A 26545-nucleotide genomic window follows, 5' to 3' on the forward strand; every position below is an offset into this window, starting at 1 on the left:
ATGGCGTCAGATCACATGACTCTCATCAACTTGGGTGAAATGGGGATCGAATCTTTCATTTTCTTTGGGGGATGAATAAGGCATGCTATACCATCTAGGCACGTCTCAACGGCTTGATTAAAGCGGAGCTTTATGGGTATCTCTTTCAGGCAGTTTTTCACATGACTGGGCAGCTTACCACTCTATTCTAATCAATACCCAGTCACACGTTACCTAGTTATGTCAAAGACCACCTAGGGCACAAATAAAGGGGTAGTTGGTGGTTAAACGAGTGGCAAAATTCATGTAAGTACGAACGAGAGTTTTCAAGGCGACCTGCAAAAGGGAGCCATTACTGCTATCGTGCCATACTTTTAAAGGCCGAGCTCAAGTGTCCCTCCAATTTTTTTCCCACATTCCGTTTCATGTGGTATTGATTTCGCCCACTTCAGATTCTGAACCAGTGTATTTACTACAATTTCAATCTCTTTTTATTCTTTTTACTTAGCTTTAGTGCTCTCAACTTCTCTATAGTATTTAAAACTACATCCCAGCACTCCCCATGTATTGGAGCTCAAGGGTTCAAGAAGTGTTTAGGTAAAAGCCCGACAAAAAGTTTAAACCTGAGTGAGTTGGCAAGTATTCAGATAGTAGCTCACAAAACAATGCGACCTAACTTTGTATTTATTTTTATTTTTATCTGTAGTGTTTTCCCAATACAAGATTGTGTTATGCACCATTATATGGGTCCAAAATAATGTTCACAACAAATAGTGTCTTGCCTTGATTTACTTAGGCGACAACGCAAGAATGCTACCTCAACACCATGCCATGCGGCTCCACTCGACTCGGGCCTGTCACCCATCATGCACACATCGTCCTCCAAAGGTCAGCGCACGCAGTTTGTTTCTTCACATCTAACTTGTGCACTTAGTAGTGCTAGTCTGAATGGTTACGCCTGTGTAGTGAAGCGAAGCTGCCGAATTGTGGCTTTAGAAAGCTAGCAATAGAGGCCATGTCCTCAAACCTTGGACCTGCTTCCAAAACACAACTCCAAGATTTGAAAACGTGACCTCTACTGTTAGCTCTCAGTAGCATGCTGTGCTTGTAGTAGTTAATACACTTTCATGTTTTCAGGTGTTTGCTCCTTATTATGAGTTGACAATAGGACTAAGAAGTAAAACACAGTGCAATGCATTCTATTTTTGTTTATGTAGCAAATAAAGGCAGAATGCTGGGATACTCCAGGGTCATCATCATCGTCACTCTGACTATACCCACTGCAGGGCGAAGGCGTCTCCCATATTTCTCCAATTAACCCGGTTCTGTGCTAGCTGCATCCACTTGATCCCTGCGAACTTCTTAACTTCATCCGCTCACCTAACTTTCTGCCACCCCCTGCTACGCTTCCCTTCTCTTGGAATCCAGTTTGTTACCCTAAACTAAGCGACCATCGGTTATCCTCTCTTCGCACTACATGCCCTGCTCATGCGCATTTCTTCTTGATTTCCTCTAGAATGTCAGTAACTTGAGTTATTTCTCTGACCCACTCTGCACGCTTTCTATCTCTTAATGTTACCCCTACCATTTTTCGTTCCATAGCCCTCTGCGTTGTCCTCAACTTAAAAATATGTGAAGACATTCACCAGCTTGCGTGCGCGCATCCTTCAGTCAGTACGTATTGAGTGGGTCCCACGGGACCTTCTGCCTTCACAAAGTCAAGCTGATTTAGCGACGCGCATCGTGACCCAAGATTCATCATTATCACGGCTCCTTGATGTGGACAACGCTACCCTCCTTTTATCAAGAAAGGAACACCTCCAGCGCCGCACACATGCTCTTATCCCTCCGTGTGCGGTATCCCTCCCCCGCGGTCTCACCCGTGCAGAGGAGGTTGCGCTTAGGAGGATCCGGGTAGGGTTTGCCCTCACACCAGCTCTCACTCGGACGTCTCATTTTCGATACTTATATCCCCGCCCAGGGTGTCCGGTATGTAAAGACGAAAATGTTGAAGCCGACATTTACCATTTGCTGTGGGTCTGCCCAGCTTTGAAACCAACACGTATCTGGCATTTGACGATAGCTGGCCTTTCAGCCAACAATCCTGCCTCATATCTCGCTTGGATTCAGGGACCAACAGTATCTCTTGCTGGGCTAGTTAGTCTAATATTTAGTGCTGTTTTTTCCTTTGGTTAAACACAAACTCAGGGACCACACCATTGCTCACTTTTGGATTTCATAAAATCAGCCAACCTTTTTCCATTCATTTAATCTTTAGCTCATTCTTCATCTCATACCTTACTGATGCCCTGAGGCAATAAATATCGTTAAAAAAAACGTAGAACCCTCTTGGTTAGCCTCCAGGTTTCAGCTCCATAGGTGAGTACAGGTAAGATGCAACTGTTGTATACTTTCCTCTTGAGCGATACCGGTAAGCTGCTAGTCATAATCTGTGAGTGCTTGCCAAATGCGCTCCATCCCAATCTTATTCTTTTTGTTATTTCCTTTTCATGGTCCGGATCTGCGGTTACTACCTGTTCTAAGTAGACATATTCGCCTACTACTTCCAGTGCTTCGGTACACAACGTAAACTGCTGTTCCTTCTCGAGGCTGTTGAACATTACCTTAGTCGTCTGCATATTGATTTTAGGCCTACCTTTCTACTTTTCCCGTCTAGGTCACCAATCATTATTTGCAGTTCATCTCCTGAGTTACTTAGCAAGGCAATGTCATCAGCAAATCGCAGATTACTGAGGTATTCTCCATCTACCCTTGTCCCTAACTGCTCCCATTCCAAGTCTCTGAATACTTTCTCTAAGCAAGCTGCGAATAATAGTGGGGAGATCGTGTCTCCTTGCCACTCCAGGGGATGAAAAAATAAAACAATATTTTGTTAGTTTCTGGTAAAACATAGCAGGCTTTATTTATTGCTTCTACACAGGTTCACTCTAACCTTGAGAAAGGTCTTGGTGTTGGTTCTGAAGCATACAGGGTTCCTGAAGCACCTTTGTCAGCTGCGTTATTAATACTAAGCACTTTTTTCTGCATATTTTGTCAGATGCAATTCTGCTCCAGCACAAAGCATGTAATGATAGCATCGTTCCCTTTTCTTACACTACAGGAAATTTGCATCCTTTAACAGCGACTCATTTTATAAATGGTGGCTGGTCTTTATGCTTGGCTTTTTATTTTCATTTTTGGGTGTAAAGCACCAGTATGTTTTTTTGCTGGTTACTGCACTTTGTACTTGCTTTTTAGCTTTTATTTCGTGGTGTTAACCATCATGTTTTCTAAGTCATAGCTCTTCGTACTTGTTTTTTCTCTGGAGGTGCTTTATGGGAAGGAACTTTGAGGGTGTTGCGAGTTGCCTGTGTTGCACAGGTATGAGCCTGATTACACCCTTACACTTTACTTTTCTGCGTGCCATCGATGCTGCTTGTTGACTGGGCTCCATACAAGTGCATCAATGCTTGGGCAGCCATAGAATATGAAAACATTCAAGGAAAAAGCTTTTCTAGGCTCCTGGGCTGTGCGAAATGTCCACAGGAAATGTTCACACAAACTGACATTTTAAAAGAGATCTGTCTCCACCAAAAATCGAACCACTATCCCTCCGATCCCCAGCCGAGCAGGCAAACCATTCAGCCACACCGGGCTCGTGAGAAACTGATCGTAATTAACCTTGTCTAGTGTGAGGATAATTGTAGTGATGACGACGATGATGCAGTCAGTGACAAGATGGTAGTGATGACAGTGATGGTGCAGCGATATTGAAGATGATAGTGGAGATGACAATGACGATGCAGTTTGTGAAAACAGTCCTGTAAAGTGGCTTTCATCATTTCTGCTCTTAAGCGGAACGCCGTAATGTTCTTTTTTTTTTGTGAATAAGTAATGACATGGTTACATTAACATTTCAGCAGCCGCGTCAGACGAGGAGGAAGGGGACCCCCTTGACCTTGGCTGCTGGGGCCTCCCAGCTGAGGTGGTGGCCGGCTATGCCCACCGTGGTGTGCGTTGCATGTTCCCCTGGCAGCTCGAGTGCCTGCGCACTGGGAAAGTGCTGGCCGGTGCTGGCAACCTTGTCTACTCTGCTCCGACCAGCGCTGGTGGGTGGCTTTTCCAGTGCAGAGTTTTGGAGAAATTGCCTGAAAATTCATTGAGATTCTGTCATGAAAGCTTTCACCTTCGGTGGCAGAACATTACTGCTGCATTCTCCATTAATTTGTGACTGTAATAATGAGCTTAGTTGAGTGTTACGCTTTGTAGACATGTTTGTGCACTGCATGTGGCAAATTGGAAAAGGATGAGCGACACCTTTATGTGCACATTATCAACAGGTCGCTTATAATTTTAAAGAAGACACGCGAAATAAAGGGACTGATTCAACGTAACATGAGAAATGCAAAAATCTAGAAAACATTGATATTCTGCATTTTGTTGATGTTAAGGGAACCAGCAGTGACACCCAACATACGCTGAGTTAACGCTTGTCTTATTTGGTTGTTTGGAGCACTTTCTGAGGCCGCACTGACACATGCAGTGCTCTTTTCTTTAAAGTACACATACTGGCTATGAATGCATTAGAGTGAAGTGGTGCTGGCATTTCTTGCCCCATGAGAGGCGCTTGTAAGAGTGGACGCTGGTGTTGTGTGCTGTCCATGTGGGGTGCTTCAGAACTTTGTACCAATGCTCGTTGCCTAGCTCTTGTGTCTGCTCTATTTTTGGCTTTCCCAGAGTGGCTACACCAGTGTACTTTAACACTTTTCCCACTGAGAACCAGGGCATTGCTGCAGTCAGAGTATGCATTTGGGTAATGGCAGTGCATCTCGGATAAAATAAATAAGCTTGGCTATGCCAGTTGGTTACAGTGGAAACGTAAGTTCACCCCCGCAGTAGAAGAACGCGCGTGTCTCAACAGCCTGGAAACCAGAGAATGTCTCTCTGCTCTCAGGACCTCCCTCACTACTGTCTGCATTAGCCACCATGTGCATGTCAGCAGACTGTAAGACTGGGGAATACACCTAGATGCATGCTGGTACAGCAAGAAAGAGGCAGCATTGAAATCGAAACTACTGCACACAGTCATTGTGAACCAGTGAGCTATTTGGAAAGCCTCAAAAGAGTAAGTGGCCTAGTCGGTCTTGTGGTCATGCGGAGTGCATCACTTGCCCAATCAGCTGTCCACCTTCTGCACTGCATTAGCTTCGTCACTATACCTCAAGGTTTTGTAATGCATGTTTGTTGAATCTTAAAGTCACCGACACATGGTTATCTCACTCATTTAGGTCTTGACATGCGACCAGGGCTACTGAAATAATCACAGCGTTGCGGAACTGATATAGTTTTTTTTTTTTTTTTGAGACTGTTATTTGTGGTTTAGCATGCTGTATCTCGAAAGTTTATTGACAGCTTTAAACTGAGCACGGCCGAGGAGAGGAGTATTCAATGACTTCCTAGCATGCTTGCTGCTAATGTGTCCCCCCCCCCCCCCAGTTGTGCATACAAATTGGTTGAGTGTCTAGTTTCTTCAGGAGGTTGTTGAGCATCTTCCTCAGTGCTGGACTGTCATCACAACTAAGTGAAGGCATGGTTACAATAATGTTGAAGATTGTGGACAAAGGCTAACATACCGGCAGTTGCCATGAACACTTCAATCATGGCCAGTTTATTGTGTCCCTAAAGCATTCTGTTGGCTACAAGGGTGTGAGTGAAGGGCACATGACTATGAAGGAGAGTTTTCAAACTGCCGAGATGATATTTTGTTGGAGATATAATATGTTATATATATATATATATTGGAGGTATATATGTATATATGGAGGTATATATAGTATGTATGTATATATATATATATATATATATATATATATATATATATATATATATATATATATATGGTATGATGCTTCGTTGGATGTATATAACAAAATGTTTAAAAAATATAAATGCCTGTTTTATTTGACTTGTGTTGCCTGTAATGAAGGAAGTCATTGGCCGTTAACCTCAGATACAGTGACTGTTAGACTTAAAAAATAAACGTGACTTTGTCTTGGAACTTTCGGCTATAATGGGGGTAGTCTACTGACTGTAATCTGTGTGAGCTTTAGGTTCCTTAAGCAGGCTCAATTGCAGGTTATTTTGGCTTTCTCACTCATAGGGAGGAGTGATTTCGGGGCAGAAGCCTTGCACTGGATGAATGAACTGCGGCCCAATTCGCATTGCTGCACTGCAAACAGAAGGTTTTCAATTTGCAGCTAAAGATGAGTTACTTGCAAAGATAATGGTAGTCAGGAAAAGGAAAGGAAACATTGTTTTTCCCCAGTGGCTTTATCTATGGTTACAATTACAGACTAGATGTGAATGGTGGTGTGTGGTACAGCCTGAGAGATTTGCAAGCAAAAATGCGGTGACATCACTGCAGCTTGCTTTTAAAAATGGCCGCGCCCCTCTTTGCCCTTTTCAAAGCTTATAATAAGCTCCGTTCTTAAGTGAAGGCAGCCTTTCTTGTCGCTGGAGTGCAGTAATCTGTCGATGTAGGCCAACTTGAGTTCTCTGTACAGGCAAGACCCTGGTGGCTGAAATCCTGATGCTCAAGCGCATTCTTGAGACCAAGACCAAGGCACTGTTGGTGCTGCCCTTCGTGTCACTCGCCCGCGAAAAGGAGCTGGCACTGGCGGTGAGCACCCCACATGCTGTTCTCCCGCTCTCTCGCCACTGCACGGGCACTGGATGCCAACCCTCCTGATTCGTTCGGGAGACTCCCAGTTTTTGACTGAACTTTCCAATTTTACGGTCACTGCCCTATATCTCCTGAAAAGTCGCAAGAATGGTTTTTGTGAAACCAGCACCAAACAACCTGCAGTTGCACGGTAATCGCCGGCATCACTGTCGGTGGCCCCAATCGGCTTCACCGGCTAAGCTAAATCCCAAGAACCACAAATCAAGCCAAAGCCAAAGCAGCCGTGGCTGGTTGCATTTCATGCTTGTTGTTGCAGTTGCTTGTGTGTATAATTAAGGTTAGTTAGGCCATGTGCTACAGAGTGTATGTCGTGTACTTGCATTTGTGGTGGTGTCAAAACACAAGAAGAGATATTTGCAGCAGTTTTTGCATCTTACACCTCTGAATTTCCGTGTTTTGTGACACCGAGGCAGGCAACCATGTCACATTTTGCACATGTTGATACGACATGCGTATGTCTCATGGTTACTTGAAATTGAAACTTAAACTATAACTGATTTTCACTCACTATTGAGCAACGCAACCCTCCAACATTGCTGTTGGTGAAGGTCCATTACAGAACTACTCTGACAGATTTTTATAGTCTCATAAGGTCCCTTCATAAACAGTCATTGGACACTGGATACGCCCCCCCCCCCCCCCCTTTTTTGTTGAGAATTAAAAAAAATTCCACTTTTTTATTCCACCAGGCTGGCAGGTATGGCACTAAGTTCTGCAGAGTGTGCTAGCTGTTGACCACACATGGCAAAATTACTTTGGGAAAGTAAATCACATTACTAATACTTGCCTAGGGATCTCACAAATGTAATTAAGTTGCACTACAAATTACTGCCCATAGAAAAAGGGATCGCATTACATTACTATTATTTTCATAACTAATGCAGTTAGTACTTTTCATTTTTCTTTCAATTTTCATATATACAAGCACGCTGGCTACTGTTCCTTGAAACATTTCACATCCCGGCTGTGCCAGCTGCTTTTTCATGGAGGCGAAAAGCAAGGCACCCATGTGCTGTGCGATATTAGTGCACGGTAAAGAACCTCATGTGGTTAAAATTTTCGGAGCCCTCCACTGCGGCGTCTTTCATTGTCCAAGTCTCTTTGAGACGTTAAACCCCTCTAACCAAACGAAAACAAACCAAACATGCCAGATTACAACAACTGTCCTTTCTTCTGGGTGTAGGAAATTTCATTCTGCTTTGGAGGAAGGGTTGCCATTGACCACACTATGCAGTTCTAGGTGAGAGCAGCTGTGATCTTAAACGTTGTAAATTCACTCACATCGCCCGCTTTATCCAGTGGTGAGGTTCGTTGTTCGACGTGTCATGTGTTTCCAACATCTTGATTTTCAACAACTCATCGTCTATGGTCAGCTTCAGGCGGGGCAGTGGCTCCTTATTCGTGCTCACTGCTGCACACTTGATATTACAGCTTCTGTTTCTGCTGCCCAAGTTGCTCATCAGGGAACCATGCTGGTCAACACAGTTTGCATAAGGCCTCGAATGCAGCCACAAAAGCTGCCATAACCATGTTTGTTAAAATCTGGTTAAAATGAATTCTTGGATAAGATGAATAAAGGGAGACTTTTGTTGAGTTCCCCGTTCTCCATAAGACCCAGCGTGAAAAAGGAACTGTTTCGTGTGTACTTAGGTTAAAACAAACGTTCACAGTTACTGCAAACTATGGCAGTCCCACACAATGGCATTCATGGGTTGTTTGCACAGCACTGTTTAGGGAAAAAAAAACTAATAAAGATACATGAAATGCTTCTGCGCAACAAAGTGCACCCCTGCAAAATGTGCATCTTTGCCCGAAACTGCGGGAAAGCTGTTTTGCGGGAGCACTTGTTTTTTGGGACAAGCTTTCTTACCAGTACAGAGATGGTAGGCCACAACCACTCCTGTGGTGGTGGAGACCGAACATCAGATCTCGGTCGGCATCATGCGTGCATGCCTCGTCCTGCCTCACACAGGCCGAAAGATCCTATGCAACAAATGTATCCGCTTGTTGACTTGGGGCTTAATCAATGTGAGGGGAAACTTACCACATTTTTATGATTCTAACAACCCACCTAACCTTGCAAAAAAAATTGGAAATAAAAAGGTTTGCATGCAAATCTGAGCGCCCCCTTTTTTGCGAGGGAGAGTGCATAAAGAAGGCTGCCAGTGCACTTGCTTACTCAGTCGTCAGAGTTGGCAGTGCCCTTCGGCTTCTTGTTGTGCTGTATTCCGACACTGCAACACTGCAGGCAACACAGAACGGCAAAAGTCGGCCGAAAACAACCCCAATAGCTCAACCAGTGTGTTGTCACCTGGACCTGGAATCGGTGGCCATTTAGCGGAGCTTGGCAGCTTGAGCAGGCATTGCAGGCCCACATTGCTTTCTTTGGTGTCTGCTGTTTGACAGCTTTTACGGAAAATGCAGGTCTGAATAAGTTTGCAGAGGGCCGCCACAGCTTGAAGTCGAACCTAACTGTAACCGCGTTTGCCAAAGATGTTTTCTAAGGCTTTATCCCGAACAAAATGTTATTCCTCACGTCCATCTGTCTAGATATCGCCACAAAAATATGGAGGGGGGGAGGGGGCTAATTGAGATTTTTCAAATTTAAACACCCCCTTTACTTTCAGCATTATCATGGTGCTTCAATACCATTTCATGGTCATGAAACTTCTCCGTCACTCTATGGGGGAGCTTGGTACGCTGCCCAAAGCGGCCACACAGCGGCGCTGGCATCGAATGAGGGGCATGCTTTTGCCGACGGTGGAGCGGGCGATCGTCTGCGTGGAAATCGATGTGTTGTGGGGTGCTTTGTATGCGGGCTTTTTATTTCGCGGCGGTTTTTTAGGTGCTGTGTCGAAATTCTGAAAATGCCCTTATTTTCATAAAGCCATTGCGCTCTATGAATGATACTGTCCGCTTGTTGCGTGATGGACTGGCACTACAGCTTTGGGAGCATGACAAAAAAGTGTCGCTTCCTTGTTTCATGTATGGTATCGAACTAAGACAGACGTGGACACGCGCCATCCACCAAAAAGAAGTTTGTGACCTCTGATTTAACTCTCCAAACTTGTGTGTTACTCGGAAATATTTAGGCACTTATGGTCATTGCACGGTACGATAAATTTGAAGTAAATGGGAAAGTTGTGTCTTTGAAAAGCTCCCAAAACTGATACCTGGAGCAGTTCCGAAAATGTTCGAAGGCCTCCAGCAGTATTTAACGCTGACGAAACCACGTCCTTGTCTATCTCCAAGTGGCAGCATATTTTCTTATTTCTGAAATCGTGTACATTTTGTCCACTCGGGTAAAAATCAACACCTTGAAAGTAACTGTGCATATCAGTGCCCACTTAGCACATGCAGAACACAGACAGCGTCTATTTACTAATTTAAATAAGCTCGGAGCCCAAAGGCATTGCAGAAGGAAGTGGGAGGAAACATTCATTGCATAACACAGGATAGAAAGAAAAAAAATATTACGCTTGAAGTGGCATATAAAAAGGACACTTTGTTACAAAAGATAGGAATGATGAAGCAGGTGTAAATAAAATTGATCAGGGAGATTATATGCAGCAGCCGGTAATGTCGACTACTTGGCAAAAATTTTACAGAGGTGTCTCATTACGTGCGGAGATGTGAAAGCATTCCGAGTTAAGCGCCGTAGTTTTTATGAGCTCGTTTTGCATTTCGTTGCTCTTCCAATGTCTACAGATTTGCTTTTATTATACTTGCTTACAACTCTACTTCTTCTTATCAGTTTTTAACTTTACAATTTCTGCCCCGCTGTGGTGGTGCAGTGCTCAAGGACGCAGTATCTAATGCCGGCCGTGGCAGCCTCTTTTTGGTGGAGCAAAAACCTGCCATGTGCTGCGTGCGATGTCAGTGTAGGTAAAGAACCCTAGTTGGTAGAAATATCCGGATCCCTCCACTACGGCATCTCTCATAATCCGAGTCACTTCAAGATGTTAAACATCCCTAATTAGACGAAGGGGCATTTAAATACCATGATTCAAGCACAGTTATCATCGTCGTTTACCCGTGCTTTCTTGAGCACCAAGTACTTTCTGGCTATTGGCGCCACTGAGTGTGCGTTTTTTTGCTGGCGCTTGTCCTCCCAATGAAAGGTTTCTTTGGAAAGCCATTCGCTGTTTTTATTTTATTTTATTTTATTTTATTTTACAAGTGCTGCCAACCTTATGCAAGGTCTTGGGCAGGAGTGGGTGGTCATGACCATACAGAATGTGTACATGTGGCAAGCAAGTGCACATCAAATTAACAGATGGTCACAAAGACAAAATTCACATGGTTCTTTTCTCAATGCTCAGTTGTGACCGGAAGGAAAACCAAAATGTGTCATGGGTGTAGCTGGTGGATATGGGGTACAAGAACAGGCTCACAACAAATTACAATACACATTGATTTTCAGTCAGGAGTGCGTCTGTGAACGTATCAAGAGTGGAGCATTCAACAATTTGGGCATACAGGGCATTACAATTGTGTGTCATTCTGGAAAAAAAAGTTCTTGAACACGTTGGTTTTACAAGTGAAATTCTTGACCTTTTTGCTATGGAATGATTGAGTAGTACGCGCATCTGCGGGTTGAATGTATCGGTTTTTGTCTATACATATTTTGTCATTGTGCAGTAAGTAATAAAACTTTAGTCTTTCATGGTATCGCCGTGATTCCAGTGTTTCAAAGTTAGCAGCCTGCAAGAGACAGGTGGGGGACATGCGCCAACTATAGCGGTTGTAGATAAACCTCGCGGATTTGCGCTGAACATTTTCTAATTTCGTTATGTATGTTTGTTTTTGTGAAGGGGTCCCATACAGTGGCTGCATTCCAAAATCGGTCTAATGTAAGTTTTGTATGCTAGTAGTTTTATTTCAGGCGGGGACTTTCCGAGGGTTCGTCTTAGATATCTCAGTCGCTGCATTGCTTTATTTTTAAAATAGTCTATATGCTGGTTCAACTAAGGCCAGGTGTGATTATGATTCCCGGGTACTTAAAACTTGTCAGTGTTGCTTGGTAATGGTTTCCGATTTAGTATTGAAAGTTTAGTGGATCTTTCTTTCGAGTTACAGTCATTTCAACAGCTTTTTAGTGTTAGTGGTCATTTGCCATGTAGAACACCAGGTCTGTAATTTAGCGAATGATGAGTTTAGGATCTCCTGGTCATGAGAAGTGGATACTTCGTGGCAGATTATGCAGTCATCTGCAAAACGCTTTATTTTTACTGGTATGTCTGCAGTGATATCATTAATGAAGAGCAAAAACAAGAGTGGCTCCAAAACTGAGCCCTGCGGGACACCCGACTCAGCTGGTGAAAAATTGGACAGCATATCTTCAATGCTGACGGCCTGGTATTTATAAGAAAGATATGTTTCAATCCAAGCGAGTAACTTGTCATTTTTAAGGATTGGTTTTAACTTAAGAAGTAGCTTTTTATGGGATACGCGATCAAAGGCTTTTTCAAAGTCGAGAAAAATGATGTCAATCTGATTGTGTCTATCAAGAGCAGATGCAAGGTCATGGACTGTTTCTAGCAGTTGTGTTACAGTTGATAGTCCCTTGCAGAAACCGTGTTGTGCATCATTAATAATCTGATTTTCTTCAACGAAAACTGATACGTGCTTGGATATGATGTGCTCAAACATTTTAGCGCATGTGCAAAGCAATGAAATTGGCCTATATGATGCAAGAAGTGAGTTACTGCCTGTTTTCGGCACGGGAATGATTTTTCTGTATTTCCAATCCTGTGGCAGCTGTGCATACCTAGAGACATGTTAAAAATTGGGGCAAGGTATTTTGCACACCATTCGGCGTAGCATACGAGAAAGGCTCTTGGTATCATGTCAACTCCTGGCGATTTCTTAATGTCCAAGTTTAGTGAAAATAAAATGCCTTCCTCACTTACATTTGAAGCGGAAGCTTCACTATGACAGACAGTACGCCTTCAGAGTCACTGTCGGTGGCTGTCTGAAAGAGCACCAACTCGGGCCTCTCCTTTCATGTAGGAGGGTGACATTATCAGCCTGCCATGACTTGATTTCACGTTACCCTAGCTGCTAACTCTGGTGGCTCCTTTCATATGGGAAGGTGATATCAGAATTGGCCTGCCAGAACTCTTTGCATTCTCGTTACCCCTACGACACGCAGGCACGTCCATACGGCTTGGTTCAAGTGTGACTCTATACGTGGGCTGGTAGCTTACGCTCTCGCGTCATACCCTTAAAGGCCAAGCTTAAGTGTCCCCAATAATGTAGCGCCCTACACTGATAGGGCATGATATGGGATTAATGTAGCAGGCAAAAAAAGCTTCCGCTTCTATCCAGATTTAACCAGAGCTAAACCACTGCTGATTTTTCTCACTTCTAAACTACATGAGAGTATGTGAGTACATTGTTTAATCTGTATAAGGAGCCCACTTTTTTATTTTGGGCCTGTGCACCGCCGATGACAACGGTGGTTAAGTTAGAGAAAATAATTTACATTGCTATAGTAAACACCTCAGTACAGGGCTGTAAAGTGTATCTAAGAACTTTTTTTTTATTACATGCTGGGGAGTTTGTGAAGTGGCAAAGCCGGCTTTAGGGAGAAAAGGCGCAGGCCTATCGTCATGCAAAATTTCAATGGCGATCGCCGCCGCGATTTGACGTGTCATGCGCTTGTAAATGGGTCATATCTGCGCCTTCTCTGGCCATCTTGAGTGCTTTAACAGAAAATAATTTCGCGATTGTTTTTGGCTGTGATATTTTTATATGTGAAAGAGGAAGGATCAATGTTGCTCAACAGTCAAAAACACAAAAGTGACTTTTTTACTGAAAATTGCCGTTTTTCAACTCGCGTCTCCCCTTAATTCAAAACAGTGTTGTTCAATCGGGATGGGATAATTTAGTGACACCGTGTCATAGCATTTTCAGTTTACAAATCATGGAATCATGCCGTCAGAATGATAAACCTATTTGCACCAAAGTGTTATAATACGCTCAAAAGACGAAAAAGCGATATGTTCTCTGCTGTGTAAGTATTGCAAGCGACAATGCATTGTTCTGGGCAGCGTCTAAATGCCGCGCACAGCAGCAACGAGTATGGCATTTTTGCATGTTCGTGCGTTACAGTCTCAGACGCTTAGTTATCAGCCATCCAGTAACATCCCACGCCATCTAGTCGTCAGCGTGTATGAAGATGAAGTGATGTACTGTGAAACCTCAGCTGTTGTCGGATGACCAAATGAGCAAACCGGGCGAGCAGCAAGTGCAATACGAATCTCTTGATTGCTGTCTGCTAACATGGCCTTTGCCTTCCCGTGCACTGCTCCATGGTAAGTGGTGTGTTGTAGGTTAATGCACCCTTGGGCAATGTTTCAGTTTGCCACATAACAAATCTCCCGGCAGGAAAATCAAGGGTAAGGAGCCAGCTGCACGTGGCTCTGCCGGCAGCGTTTTTTTCATATAAGCTTAAACGGAACTGCGATTGTGCAAGTGCAGCAGATACAGGACCTCAGCTTCAATTTCGTGCAAAGTATTAAAAACAGGACAAAACAGCAGTAGCGAGAAAGCAAGAATTTTGGATGCAAACACACCATATGCCGCCTGGAAATCCGGCCATTCGCAGCCCTCAAATCGGTGGTGGCTCCCCTCGCAGAAACTTTTGTCAGTGAACCCATCTTCAGTGGGAGTTTCATGACCATTAGGAGTACTGAAGGACTCTGGCATTACTATCTTGGAAAAAAAAAAAAAAATGCGGGGGGCTTATACTTCGTTTCACGGTGCTACGCAGGGAAAGCTACGCAAGTAGTCTGTAAACTACGCAAGTAGTCTGTACGAAAAAATCAGGAGGTGTATCATTACGCGCTCGTTCTGTAGCCGAGTGGTTCCTGCGGAAACGGGCTCTATTCCGAGCATACACGTTTGCAATAACTTGCTTCGCATGCCTAGACATCTTCGCAGAGCGGATCTTATAGAAAACAATGCACACCAACGAACCATTTTCTCAAAAAGAGATGCGCAGCGCGGAGGACACAGCCAGCGCCATCTAGTGGCACAGCTGCAAGGTTGCGAGGCAGCGAAAACGCGGCACGAACAAAAACGACATAAAAAAACATACAAATTCACCGAATCCGACCCTTTCTCCCTAAAAAAAGGTGCTTTTTATGAAGTTGATAGCAAATGTAAAATGTATTAAGCTTGCAGACAAAGCAACTATTATTTTCTCTCGTCAAAAGCAGGCACTATTTTTCATCGCGGATACGGGGAGCGCAAACAAGAGCTGTAGCTTTGGTAGTGTTGCACTTGATGTATGAAACGGAGTATAGGATCAAGCAAATACGGTAAATACCATAGCGTGAGTTTATAGATTTAGATTGATCTCAGAAAATGCTTTTAGACTCCTCACATTTTTTTCCAATGATAGAAAGTGAGGTGAACAATTTTCACCACCTGTTCTCCATCCACATTGATCACACAACTGATAACATTAATCATCATCATCATCACCAGTCTGACTATACCCACTGTAGGGCGAAGGCCTCTCCCATATTTCTCCGATTAACCCGGCTCTGTGCTAGCTGCATCCATTTGATCCCTGCGAACTTCTTCACCTCATCCGCCCATCTAAATTTCTACCGCCCCCTGCTACGTTTCCCTTCCCTTGGAATCCAGTTTGTTACCCTAAGCGACCATCGGTTATCCTCTCTTCGCACTACATGTCCTGTCCATCTTTTTGATTTCCACTATAATGTCAGTAACTTGAGTTATTTCTCTGACCCACTCTGCTCGCTTCCTATCTCTTAATGTTACCCCTACCATTTTTCGTTCCATAGACCTCTGCGTTGTCCTCAACTTAAGTAGAACCCTGTTGATTAGCCTCCACGTTTCAGCCCCATAGGTGAGTACAGGTAAGATGCAACTATCGTATACTTTCCTCTTGAGCGATACCGGTAAGCTGCTAGTCATAATCTGTGAGTGCTTGCCAAATGCGCTCCATCCCAATCTTATTCTTCTTGTTATTTCCTTTTCATGGCCCAGATCTACGGTTACTACCTGTTCCAGTGCTTCGCTACCTAATGTCAACTGCTGTTCCTTCCCGAGGCTGTTGAACATTACCTTAGTCTTCTGCATATTGATTTTCAAGCCTACCGTTTTACTTTTCCTGTCTAGGTCATCAATCATTCTTTGCAGTTCATCTCCTGAGTTACTTAGCAAGGCAATGTCATTAGAAAATTGTAGATTACTGAGGTATTCTCCATCTACCTTTATCTCTAACTGCTCCCATTCCAAGTTTCTGAATACTTCCTCTAAGCAAGTTGTGAATAGTATTGGGGAGATAGTGTCTCCTTGCCTAACACCTTTCTTTATGGGAATTTTGTTACTTTCTTTCTGCAGAACTATGGTTGCTGTGCAGCCACTGTATATATAATCTTCCAGCACTTTCACATATGGCTCGTGTACACCCTGATTTCGCAATGCCTGCATCACCACCGATGTTTCTACTGAGTCCAATGCTTTTTCGTAATCAATGAATGCTATGTATAAGGGCTGGTTATATTCCGAACATTTTTCTATCTCCTGGTTGATGGTATGGATATGATTGATACTAGAGTACCGTGTTCAAAACCCTGCTTGATCCTTTGCTTGATTGCAGTCTGAGGTTTTCCTGATTCTGTTAGCAATTACCTTAGTAAATACCTTATACATAACAGACAGTAAGCTGATTGGTCTGTAATTTTTAAGGTCCTTATCGTCCCGTTTCTTATGAATGAGGATAATGTTTGCATTCTTCCATGGTTCCGGTACCGTCTATGACACCAGGCACTGCGTATACAGGGTGGCCAGTTTTCCTAGCACGATATCCCCTCCGTCCTTAAGCAATTCTATAGTTACCTGATCCTCTCCAGCTGCTTTCCTCCTTTTCATAGTTTCTATTGCTTTCTTAACCTTGTCCTTCATCACTGGTGGAATGTCTGACTGTTTTTCCCTACCGCCAATCTCATTACGATCCTGACTGCTTTGGGTACTGTAGAGATCAGTATAGAACTCCTCGGCTACTTTGACTATCTTGTCCAGATTCGTGATGGCATTGCCCGCCTTGATTCTTAGCGCATACATCTGATTTTTGCCTGTGCCTAATTTCTTCTTCACCGCTTTAAGGCTTCCCCCATTCTTTACAGCTTGCTCAATTTTTTCCATGTTATACTTTCTTATATCGGCCACTTTGCGCTTATTGGTTAGCTTTGATATCTCTGCCGTATACCGTATACTGCGTCTTTACTTTTCGCATTGCCGATTCTACATCTTCGTGGAAGCTTTCAACTACCTGGTCATTATAACTACATGTAGGTGCATAGGCCTGTACAACCTTGAGTTTATACCGCTTATTAAGCGTAATTACGATGCCTGCCACCCTCTCATTAGTACTATAGAATTCATCTACATTACCCACTATATACTTATTGACAAGGAAGCCTACTCCTAGTTCTCGCCTCTCCTGTAAACCTCAAAAACACAGTACATGCTCATCCATTTGTACAGTATATGCCTCATTTGGCCTCCTAACCTCACTAAGCCCTATGACATCCCATATCATACCCTCTAGTTCCTCTAACGGCACTGCTAAACTAGCTTCACTAGCTAGTGTTCTAGCGTTAAAGCCAGGAATGCTTAGCACCTCCTGCTGCGTCACAGGTCTGACTGCCGCCATGGTCAGTTGTTCCGCAGCCGCTGGTGACTGAGGGCCGGGGTTTGATAGGACTAATCATGGGAGGTTGCGGCTAATTACTGCACCAGGGTGGCCAACTCCTGTTCTGGTGAGGGAGTGCGTTGCCGGATGTGTTCACCGGCATTAGGTCACACCCCAAAACTGTTTATTCAATTCCATCAACACGCTTTTTTTTTTTAATCCTGTGGAGAATTTCGTGGCACCGGGATTCAAGCCCCGGCCCTCTTGCATGCGAGGCGGATGTTCTACCGATACGCCACCGCTGCACCTTTCAGATTGGCCAATAATTCTTTTAAGCAATGCTGTAATGGCAGCTAGTTAGTTTTCCATTATCATGTAGGCGCGCTAAACATTCACTCGAGACGATTCACTAAAACAAGACAAGACTGGTACGTGCGCAAACTTTCAACTGTTTATTACATGTACTTCTCTCCTTATATACATACATACAAAGAAAACATGTACAAGCACGTGTCAGATACAAGTTTATAAGTGCAATTCAGCAAAACGTAACCCATGAAGCACTGCTTTCTTTCACGCTGCCTGTTAAAAACTGGATCTCTGTGCGTCAGCGCTATCAACGGATCGCTTATGCATTCCGTGGAACCGGGCCGTGCCATTTCATATGCCTCAAAGATTATTCTTTCGTGCCGGTCTGTGAAATGTCCGATTATAGCAGTTTCTTCGAATCTCGGGATGCATTTTTTACAGCTATTAACATGCTTGGCAAGGTTGCTTGGGTCGTTATTTTTGCCTCGGAACTAAAGGTAAAAAGCCAATAATGAGATATGACACATGCCAATCTAAGCTTGTAAAAAGGAGTGTAGCATACTCATCCCTTCGACAGTGTGTTAAGAAATCATGTGATCACGAAATGGCAAGAAGTGTACAGCTGCAAGTTGACAGGCTGGCCGCGAGCGGTTTTCTCAAACATTTGATTGGTGTAATAGCAGAGAAATTGATTAAAGAGGTAACCGGACCAGAAACTGGGAAAACGAAGGAAAAAGAAAGGGTGTGGCCGATCGTGGTAACATACGTACACAAGGTATCGCACCGACTTAAGAAAATTTGAGCAAAACATGAAACCCCCACTGTCTTTTCAGCCCCCCCAAAACTAACCTTAATGTGCAGAAAAGTAACTCCCGCGATAGGAAAAAAAAGGTTAGTACAACATGCGGAATCGATCATCAAAAGAAGATCATAAACTATGATAAGTGTGTTGTGTACAACATTCCTCTGTCTTGCAGCAGGGCAGACCGAAAGGTGTATAAACATAAGATTGGGTGAACATTTAAGGAATTGTGGCAAAAATAACGACCCAAGCAACCTCGCCAAGCACGTTAATAGCTGTAAAAAATGCATCCCAAGATTCAAGGAAACTGCTAGAATCGGGCATTTCACAGACCGGCGCGAAAGAATAATCTTTGAGGATTATGAAATGGCACGGGCCGGTTCCACGGAATGCGTAAGCGATCCGTCGATAGCGCTGATGCACAGAGAGTTGTTAACAGGCAGCGTGATGGAAAGCGGTGCTTCATGGGTTACGGTTTGCTGAATTGCACTTATAAACTTGTATTTGACATGTGATTGTACTTTTTCTTTGTATGTGTGTGTATAAGGAGAGAAGTACATGTAATAAACAGTTGAAAGTTTGTGCACATACCAGTCTTGTCTTGTTTTAGTGAATCGTCTTGAGTTAAAGTTTAGCATGACTATGTGATGAATTCTTTGTAATAAGAGTGGTTGTTGGTGACATACTGTGCTAGCACTATTTACAGTGCTCTATGTCCTCATTGGCTGTCTCAAGGGGGCATGTGCCAGGACGAAACATTTTTGTTAATATTAGAGCCAGGCGGCCAAAAATTCCACATTTGGTCAATTTTTAGGAGCTGTTTTCAAATCTGGTGTTAATTCCAGCCTATCTATTTTTGTTGAATTTTTACAAGTCATGCATCTGAAATGTATTTAATATCAGTAAAACACCAAAAAGCAGTAAGCAATATGCCATTTCCTTTATTATGGTGTACTGTACACAATGAGAATAAAGTGTTCTATCTATAATTTTTTTTTTAAGTTTAAAAAAAATATTACTCTTTAAGTTTCTTTTTATTGGTGCAACCATAATGCTTTGGCAAACTTATATCTAATTCACAACAACAAATTGCAATCAAAAATAGCATAGCTGCATTTTGCAAATACTAAACAATAGCCATGCTAAATTTCATAGTGATACAACATTGACAGGTGAAGAGCAGTAATGTTGCTTGAAAATAAGGAGCAAAGAAAAGAGAGTGAAAATTTTAACAAACATTTAATGAGTCAATTTGACACTTTTTTTTTTAACTCGGGAAAATATAGTTTAAGGGGCTGCAAAGTAGCATGTTTCTTTACAATTCTGTTGCAGCTTATGCACATTGTCTCTGAAAAGTGTCTTCGGTGCAAGTTTTCTTCGCCATGTGGCAACGATAGGACTTGGCCTCAGCAGTTTTTTTAGCCTAAGAATGTCTTGGGACTCGCAGGCTGTCACGTGCATTACTCAGATTAATCAGTAATACCAGTTCTTGAGTTAGGAAGGATACCTAGCTTCTCTAATACTTGCTCAAAGTCTGTGTGTCCCCAGTTGAACCACAGCGCGACAACTCAACAACACGCTGTACAGTAGCTTTGAGCCAATGGCGGTGGCAGTTTCGAGAATGGTGGTGCATCTTTTGGGGGCAGGAAAAAGCTTTTTTCTAATTGCTTTTTGAAAACAGCAGGAGGACTCTCAAAATGCAAAAAGCTTTCTCTACCTATCTGAAATGCCTCAAAAGCAGTAGACGGCGTGTTTGAAATTTGTAGCCGTCATAAACGCAGCTGAGTTCTTCGTATTGGTCTCTCACTTCGCATGCTCACATTGCAGATTTTTTGTCATTTTTGATCTAGATTCAAGGCTGATGTTGGTGGACATGAAAGAGGAAGGGCTAAGATAATGAAATAAGCAAAAAAAAAAAAAAATTTACGAAAATTTTTTTAGTTTTACACTCAAGGCTGTCACGGCACAGTAACGCACGCCTCGTTGATGAAATTTTTGGTGGGCACTATCACCGCTTCATTTACGGAATTCCAAACATTGGGGTGCCATCTAGTGGCAAAACCTGAAAGCATGCCTTTCGCAGTGCGAAAGGAGGGGTGGTTTATATCAAGACACAGTGGAGAGAGCACAAAGTATAATAAATTATGACAAGCGCTCCTAGAAGAAAAAAGAACAGTGTGCACTTACTAAAATCAGCAATATTTTGCTGACATGTAGTCACGTGGGGTACTACAGTGAAAGTAATACGGTTTCTCCGCTAAATAGCGCCTAATTGTTTTTATGCAGTTTTCAATCGCAAATTAAAATTGTAAAGCACCTTTTCTTTGATATTGTAGTGCTCGATTTGCACTATACGAGGCAAGGTGTTTTCATCTCCGCCATAATCTCATGACATATTTTGGCCAGTGTCATGTCCCTTTAAAGAGGTGGACATAGGTCTTAAAACTAGTTTTGTTATTTATTGACCGAACTTTGTGAAACCGCACAGAATTTTTCAGTTTTTTCTGTTGATATTAAATATGCCAAAATTTTCTGTCTAGGGCAGTTAGTTCTAGGGGTATTAGAAAATTGTTGCTGGTGCCTGCTAAAATAATAGGAGAAAAAGTGTTTGTCAGAAATTTATTTGTATTATACAGGTAGAAGCTATAAAGTGTAAGGAATGCAATATTGGAAACAGTTTTAAAATTGAGCTAATGTTAGCAGCCCTCTGAACCTGGCATGCACAGACATGGCAACTATATAATATTTCTAGATGAAATACGAGAATTTTACAGGTGAAAATAGAAGTGTGCTTCTAAAATTGCATTTCTCACACTTTATTGTAGCTACCTGTATACTAAAAATTAATCTCTTATGACCATTTTTTTCTCTATTATTTAAGCAGACAATAGCAGTAATTCTCTAATATCTCTAGAACTAATTGTCCTAGAAGAAAAAAAATTGCATATTTGAAATTGGCAGGAAAAACTGAACCATTCTGGGAAGTCTCATCAAATTGGGCAGTAAATAACAAAATTACTTTTAAGACCCATGTCCCTCCTTCAATAACGACTAAAGGAGATCCCTAATTTTACTGCAATTGGTATTATTTGTAATGATGCATAATACATTATTATACATAAATCACTACTTCTTATTAGCCTATGAATGTTAAATAATTTATAATCAAATTTTTTCTTTTGCCCGTTTTTCTCGTTTTCAGCAGCCAAGCAATGGCTATGACCTAAAAGTTAATTTGATGTTGTGTATAGGATAACAAAATAAAACAAAAAGAAAAGTGATATACTAGTCGTTCCTTTGAGATTTTAATTACTGCAATGGTAGAGCCAGCCTGCCCCAAGAACAGGAACGACAATGAGGGAAAAACCAGAGATTATATTGTTTATTATTTTTATGCTTCACGGGACTTCTACTCGCGTAAAGAAAATTCAGTTGCACATTTAGCAGTTGTATGCGGATGCCATGTGGTGATCGATGTACACTAACTAATGCCTTGTGTATCATTAACAAGAAGGAAAATGCAATGAAAATTTGGTGCCTATACTGCTTTAATATAAACTGAGGGATTTTTTTAGTTATTTTAAAACTAAATGGATAGCCGCGCTGCAGTGATTAGGGCGCTTGACTGCTGTGCCAAGGATGCGAAATCGAATCCCGGCCTTGGCGGCCGTTTTTCGGTGGAGGCGAAAAGCAGGGTGCATATGTGCTGTGCGATGTCAGTGCACGATGAAGAGCCCCAGGTGGTCGAAATTTATGGAGCCCTCCACTGCGGCATCTTTCATAGCCTGAGGTGCTTTGGGACGTTAAACCCCATAAACCAAACCAAAGGAAATGATGAGCTGCTGGACCATAAAATGAACTGTAATGGATTATCATCAGTGCTAACTTGCTGTTTCTTTGTGCACTGACTCTGCTGAGCCGAGTCAGTGTATTTCATTCATTTCTTAACTTTGATAGTGAAACGTGTTATAAGTGGCACTTGTAAATGCCTTCTTGCAGATGTTCTCAAGCGCTTGGACCCTTTTTGTTGGTTTTGCTGCATTGCTTCCCTATTTTTAATAGTTTTCTTTGTATGGTGTGCATCTTTTACCCCTTTATGATCAATAGCTCTGTTCAAATTATCTGAGTTGTCATTTTCTTCTAATGCAAGATATTTCCCCAATGGTTGTCTTGGGCGAAACAGGAGTATTGAAGAAAATAGAACAAGTGTAAAAGTGTATAAACTACTGAAAGTGGTTTGAATTGTTCCTTTGAGCAGCTCCTGTTTTCCCATCATTTTGTGACTTACTGTTTGCACCTGCTTTCAGTGTTTGCCAGTGCATGCACTAATTTTGCCTGCACATGTCGTCTCTTGTTGTGCATGCAGGAGCTGTTTGGTGGCTGTGGCGTGCGCGTGGGTGGCTTCCTGGGCCAGAAGCGGCCTCCGGGTGGGCTGTCTGCAGTGGACCTGGCTGTGTGCACCATTGAGCGTGCTAACAGCCTCCTCAATGGAATGCTGCTTGACCAGGGCACCCTGGGCGAACTGGGTGAGTGCCCATTCATCTGGCGTTGCCCCGTGTCAAGCAAAAAAGAAAAATCTGGGCCTGCATCCCAGTGCCATCTGCAGCTAGACAAGCAGGTTCAGTCCAGTTGTCCTAAATGCCACTGCTGTGCTCTTGCCTGGGTTAGCATTGTTCTTCTGTAGCACTTCCTTGTAAGGCTTCATGCACTTACTCCACATGTCTTTATTTGTTGCCGCATATCCGTAACTTCCCTATCGTTAGGTAGATTTTGACTAAATTTGCACAGTGCAGCACACCTTGGTTTCCTTTCTAGGAAAAGGCAATCCACCAGCACAAGCATGAGGGAGGAAGGGAGAAGACACAGCACCGACTAACAACTCATTGCTTTATTCAGAGCGCCTCTGTTTAAGTATACAGTCGAACCCGGATATATCGAACTCGAAGGGGATTGCGAAATAGTTCGATATATCGATAATTCGATATACAGAGATCGGCTTGTGACGGCACTTACGATGCGAAAAAAACGATACCGTATTCGTCGCGTAATCAACTCACTCGCATAATGAGCCCACCCTCCACTTTTGCACTCGAGAATTTGGGGAAAAAAAAAAAAGCGTTAAGGCCAGCTCACTCACATGCAAGCGATTAAGCAATCTCAGCGACAGAGCAAAAAATGTCCAACTTGTTGGAACTGCGTCTTCTGTCGTTGGAGCCACCGCGGCTGCTCAGAATAAGGTTTCTGTGTCACCGCGGCTGAAATCGCGAGTGTTTTCGCTTGCATGTCGCACTCCGTTTCGGTCGTCTCATCCACAGCTCATTTCTTGGCAGCGTGCCAAGATGCTGGGCAGCGATAACGTCGCGACGTGTTTATCTTTTGATAGCTCCTGGGGCGGCGGGGAGCGAACTTGGCAGACTGCCCGTGATGGCTTGATTGCACAAGCTTTGTTCGATTTATCAGGCCGCGCTTGAGGCGGGCGTAGTCCACTGTCACAAAATCATTGGAAAGCGTGATACAGTAGCTGCAAATGCTGTTTGAAGCGAAAAATGCTAAAAGCCGGTGTCTCATGATCGCAGCTGACCACGTGCTTTCGTTGATTCATACATGCAAGGATTCATACATGCAAGGAGACTCCCGCAAAAAAAAAAAAAAAAAAAAAAAAATGCCGCTTTGTAACGCCATATCTTACGCTACGCTGCGCGTACAGCACAACGATAAAAATAGACGACTCTCGCAAAAAAAAAAAGAAAAAAAAAGATAGATCTGCCGCTACTTAACTTCCGCAGGCGCCATAGCCATGTCCGCGCGCAAAGGGTTCACAACACACGCTGGAGAAAGCGTCCGACGTTCTGTCTGAAAACGGGCTGAGCTGGCTTGGCGCATGCGTAGCGCTTGCTACTGAGAACGAAGGCCGGGAAAGAGGAAGGAGAGAGATACCTCGGCAAAAGAATGGGCACACCCTTGCGCTTCATTCTGTCGCGTCTTTCCCCCATCGTTCCCACCGGTTCTCTCTGGTTCATTCACGCACATGGCTTGCAAACGGCACATGCTGGCGCGCGGAAAACGATAACTGCAAATGCGCGCGCCTTTAGGGAATGGGCGCGGCGCTGCCCTAGCCGAAATGTACCCTCTCATTACTTCCGCGCATGGCTTGAAAACGTCACGTGGCAAACGGCCGAGGGTGATGCGATCGTCTTTAAGAAAGGCACACTTTCCAGTGTGTGGTGCGGAGTTCGATGTATCGAACGACCGGTGAAATTGAGTTCGATATATGACGCGGCTTTCCTATACTTTTACATGGGATTTTCAAGGAAATATTCCGTGAGTTCGATATAACGAAAATTCGATATATCTGGGTACGATATATCCGGGTTCGACTGTAAGTGGCCACCACCGATAAACTGGAAAGAGAAAACACGGGAAAAACATGACAAACACTTTGATAATTCACAAGAAAATGAGTTCTAGGACGACATAAGTAACTCGTGTTCTCTTTTTTGATATGGGGATAGATGGAGTGCTAGCGCATGCCGGACCTAACTTTGCAATGTTTGAAGCCTTAATGATCTCTCTTGTACAGTAGAAGCTTGTTAATTCGAACTTCATGGGACCGGGAGAAAGGTTCGAATTAGCCAATGTTCGAATTATTGAATGGAAAAAACTGACACGAATCATTTGCATTACGGTAAATTTAGTATTTACTCGCGCAATGACCCCCTCGCATAAAGAACCCTCCCACCCCCTATTTTTTCCAAAGAATTAAAAAAAAAAAAGGAAAAAGGCGTCAGTCATTGGCGTGTTGCTCCGTTTCGAGCAGTCACGGTCCCCAACACATTTCTTGGCAGTGCGCCAAGATTCTCCGCAGTGATAACATCAGGTCGTGTTTCTTTTTTGATGTTAGCTCTAGCAAAGGGGGAAATGAACTTGGCAGAGTTCAAGTGCTTGTCCGTTGTGCAAGCCTCATTTTGAATACGTTCGTTTTATCATCCCATGGGCGATTGGGGCGGGCACCTGCTACTCAATTATTGGAATGCGCGATAGCAGCAAACGCCTTTTTAAGCAAACAGTGGTAAAAACCGGCATCATGATCGCGGCTGACCACGTGCTTCTGTTGACTACTGATGGGTGGAGGATGAATGATCCTCTCAGAAAAAAAAAAATGCGGAAAAGTTCGTTTTTGCGTAGCCCGTAGCACCCGTCCAAAGTCACAGCCTTTCATGGGCGTTGGCTGGGACCGTGCCAATAGAGCTTATTTGTATTTACGAATTAACAGGGCTCGAATTAACCAATATTTAGTTGAGAGTTTCAGAGGTTGCGCAGAAGAGAGCAGGTAGCCGCGCCGGCGGCTACCTGCTCTCCGGCGCAGCCGACTGCCACGCCGGTCATGGTGCCATTTAGGCTTTACCCACTCTTCCATGATTGTACCTAGTTTCTTCTTCTGTCTCTGTTTTGGATGTACAAAGGCCTCTAACTATGTCGTTCTTTCGCGGAGGTTTTTTTTTTTCCCACGTTCTGTACGCCAAGTTGCCCAGACGCGGCGGCGCGTAGTTCGAATTATTCGTAGCGGAAACGACTCACGTCCGAATTAATGGGGTTTTTAGTTCACAGACCTCCGTGGAGCTTGGCCGGACCAAGTAGTGTAGTTCGAATTATTGAGGTTCAAATTAACGGGCTTTCACTGTAATAGTATCTTTCTGATACGCTACAACTCAGTACTCATCGACCAGTGGATGGCAAGAACAATCTGGGCAATGAATCCAAATGTTGCGAGCAGCATTTTTTACATTATTGCAGTGTCCCTCGAGTCTGTCGTTAAGACGACTAGTTTGTTATTTTCTAAAGGATAACCAAGACAAGCAGTTGCATGCTTTTTTATTTATTTATTTATTTTCAATACCTCAATGACCCCAGGAGTACGGGGTTTTACATGAGGGGTAGTCTTGACAGTATGGTCGAGATTAACAAAAAAATTTTTCAATGACGGTTCTGAAATGGCTTGGGTTAGAGTGAGCGACGATGTCAGCGTAAATTGATGTAA

The 26545-nt window shown here is 43.3% G+C and overlaps 1 protein-coding gene across 3 annotated transcripts in view; it reads left to right on the forward strand.

Moving 5' to 3' along the window:
* The window catches only part of LOC146177741 (DNA polymerase theta-like), a 159225-nt gene that overhangs the window by 12628 nt on the left and 120052 nt on the right, over positions 1–26545 (forward strand). For 2 of the 3 annotated variants that reach the window (XM_084580568.1, XM_084580571.1), the window contains exons 2-5: positions 776–867; positions 3900–4088; positions 6543–6658; positions 22874–23033. In XM_084580568.1, coding sequence (XP_084436694.1) covers positions 776–867; positions 3900–4088; positions 6543–6658; positions 22874–23033 — 557 coding nt within the window. The remainder of the gene's footprint in view (positions 1–775; positions 868–3899; positions 4089–6542; positions 6659–22873; positions 23034–26545) is intronic. The other variant, XM_084580569.1, reaches the window with a different exon arrangement.

The sequence above is a fragment of the Amblyomma maculatum genome, chromosome 10 (assembly GCF_055883805.1).
Source record: "Amblyomma maculatum isolate TAMU_Amacu chromosome 10, ASM5588380v1, whole genome shotgun sequence".
Lineage (NCBI taxonomy): Eukaryota > Metazoa > Arthropoda > Arachnida > Ixodida > Ixodidae > Amblyomma > Amblyomma maculatum.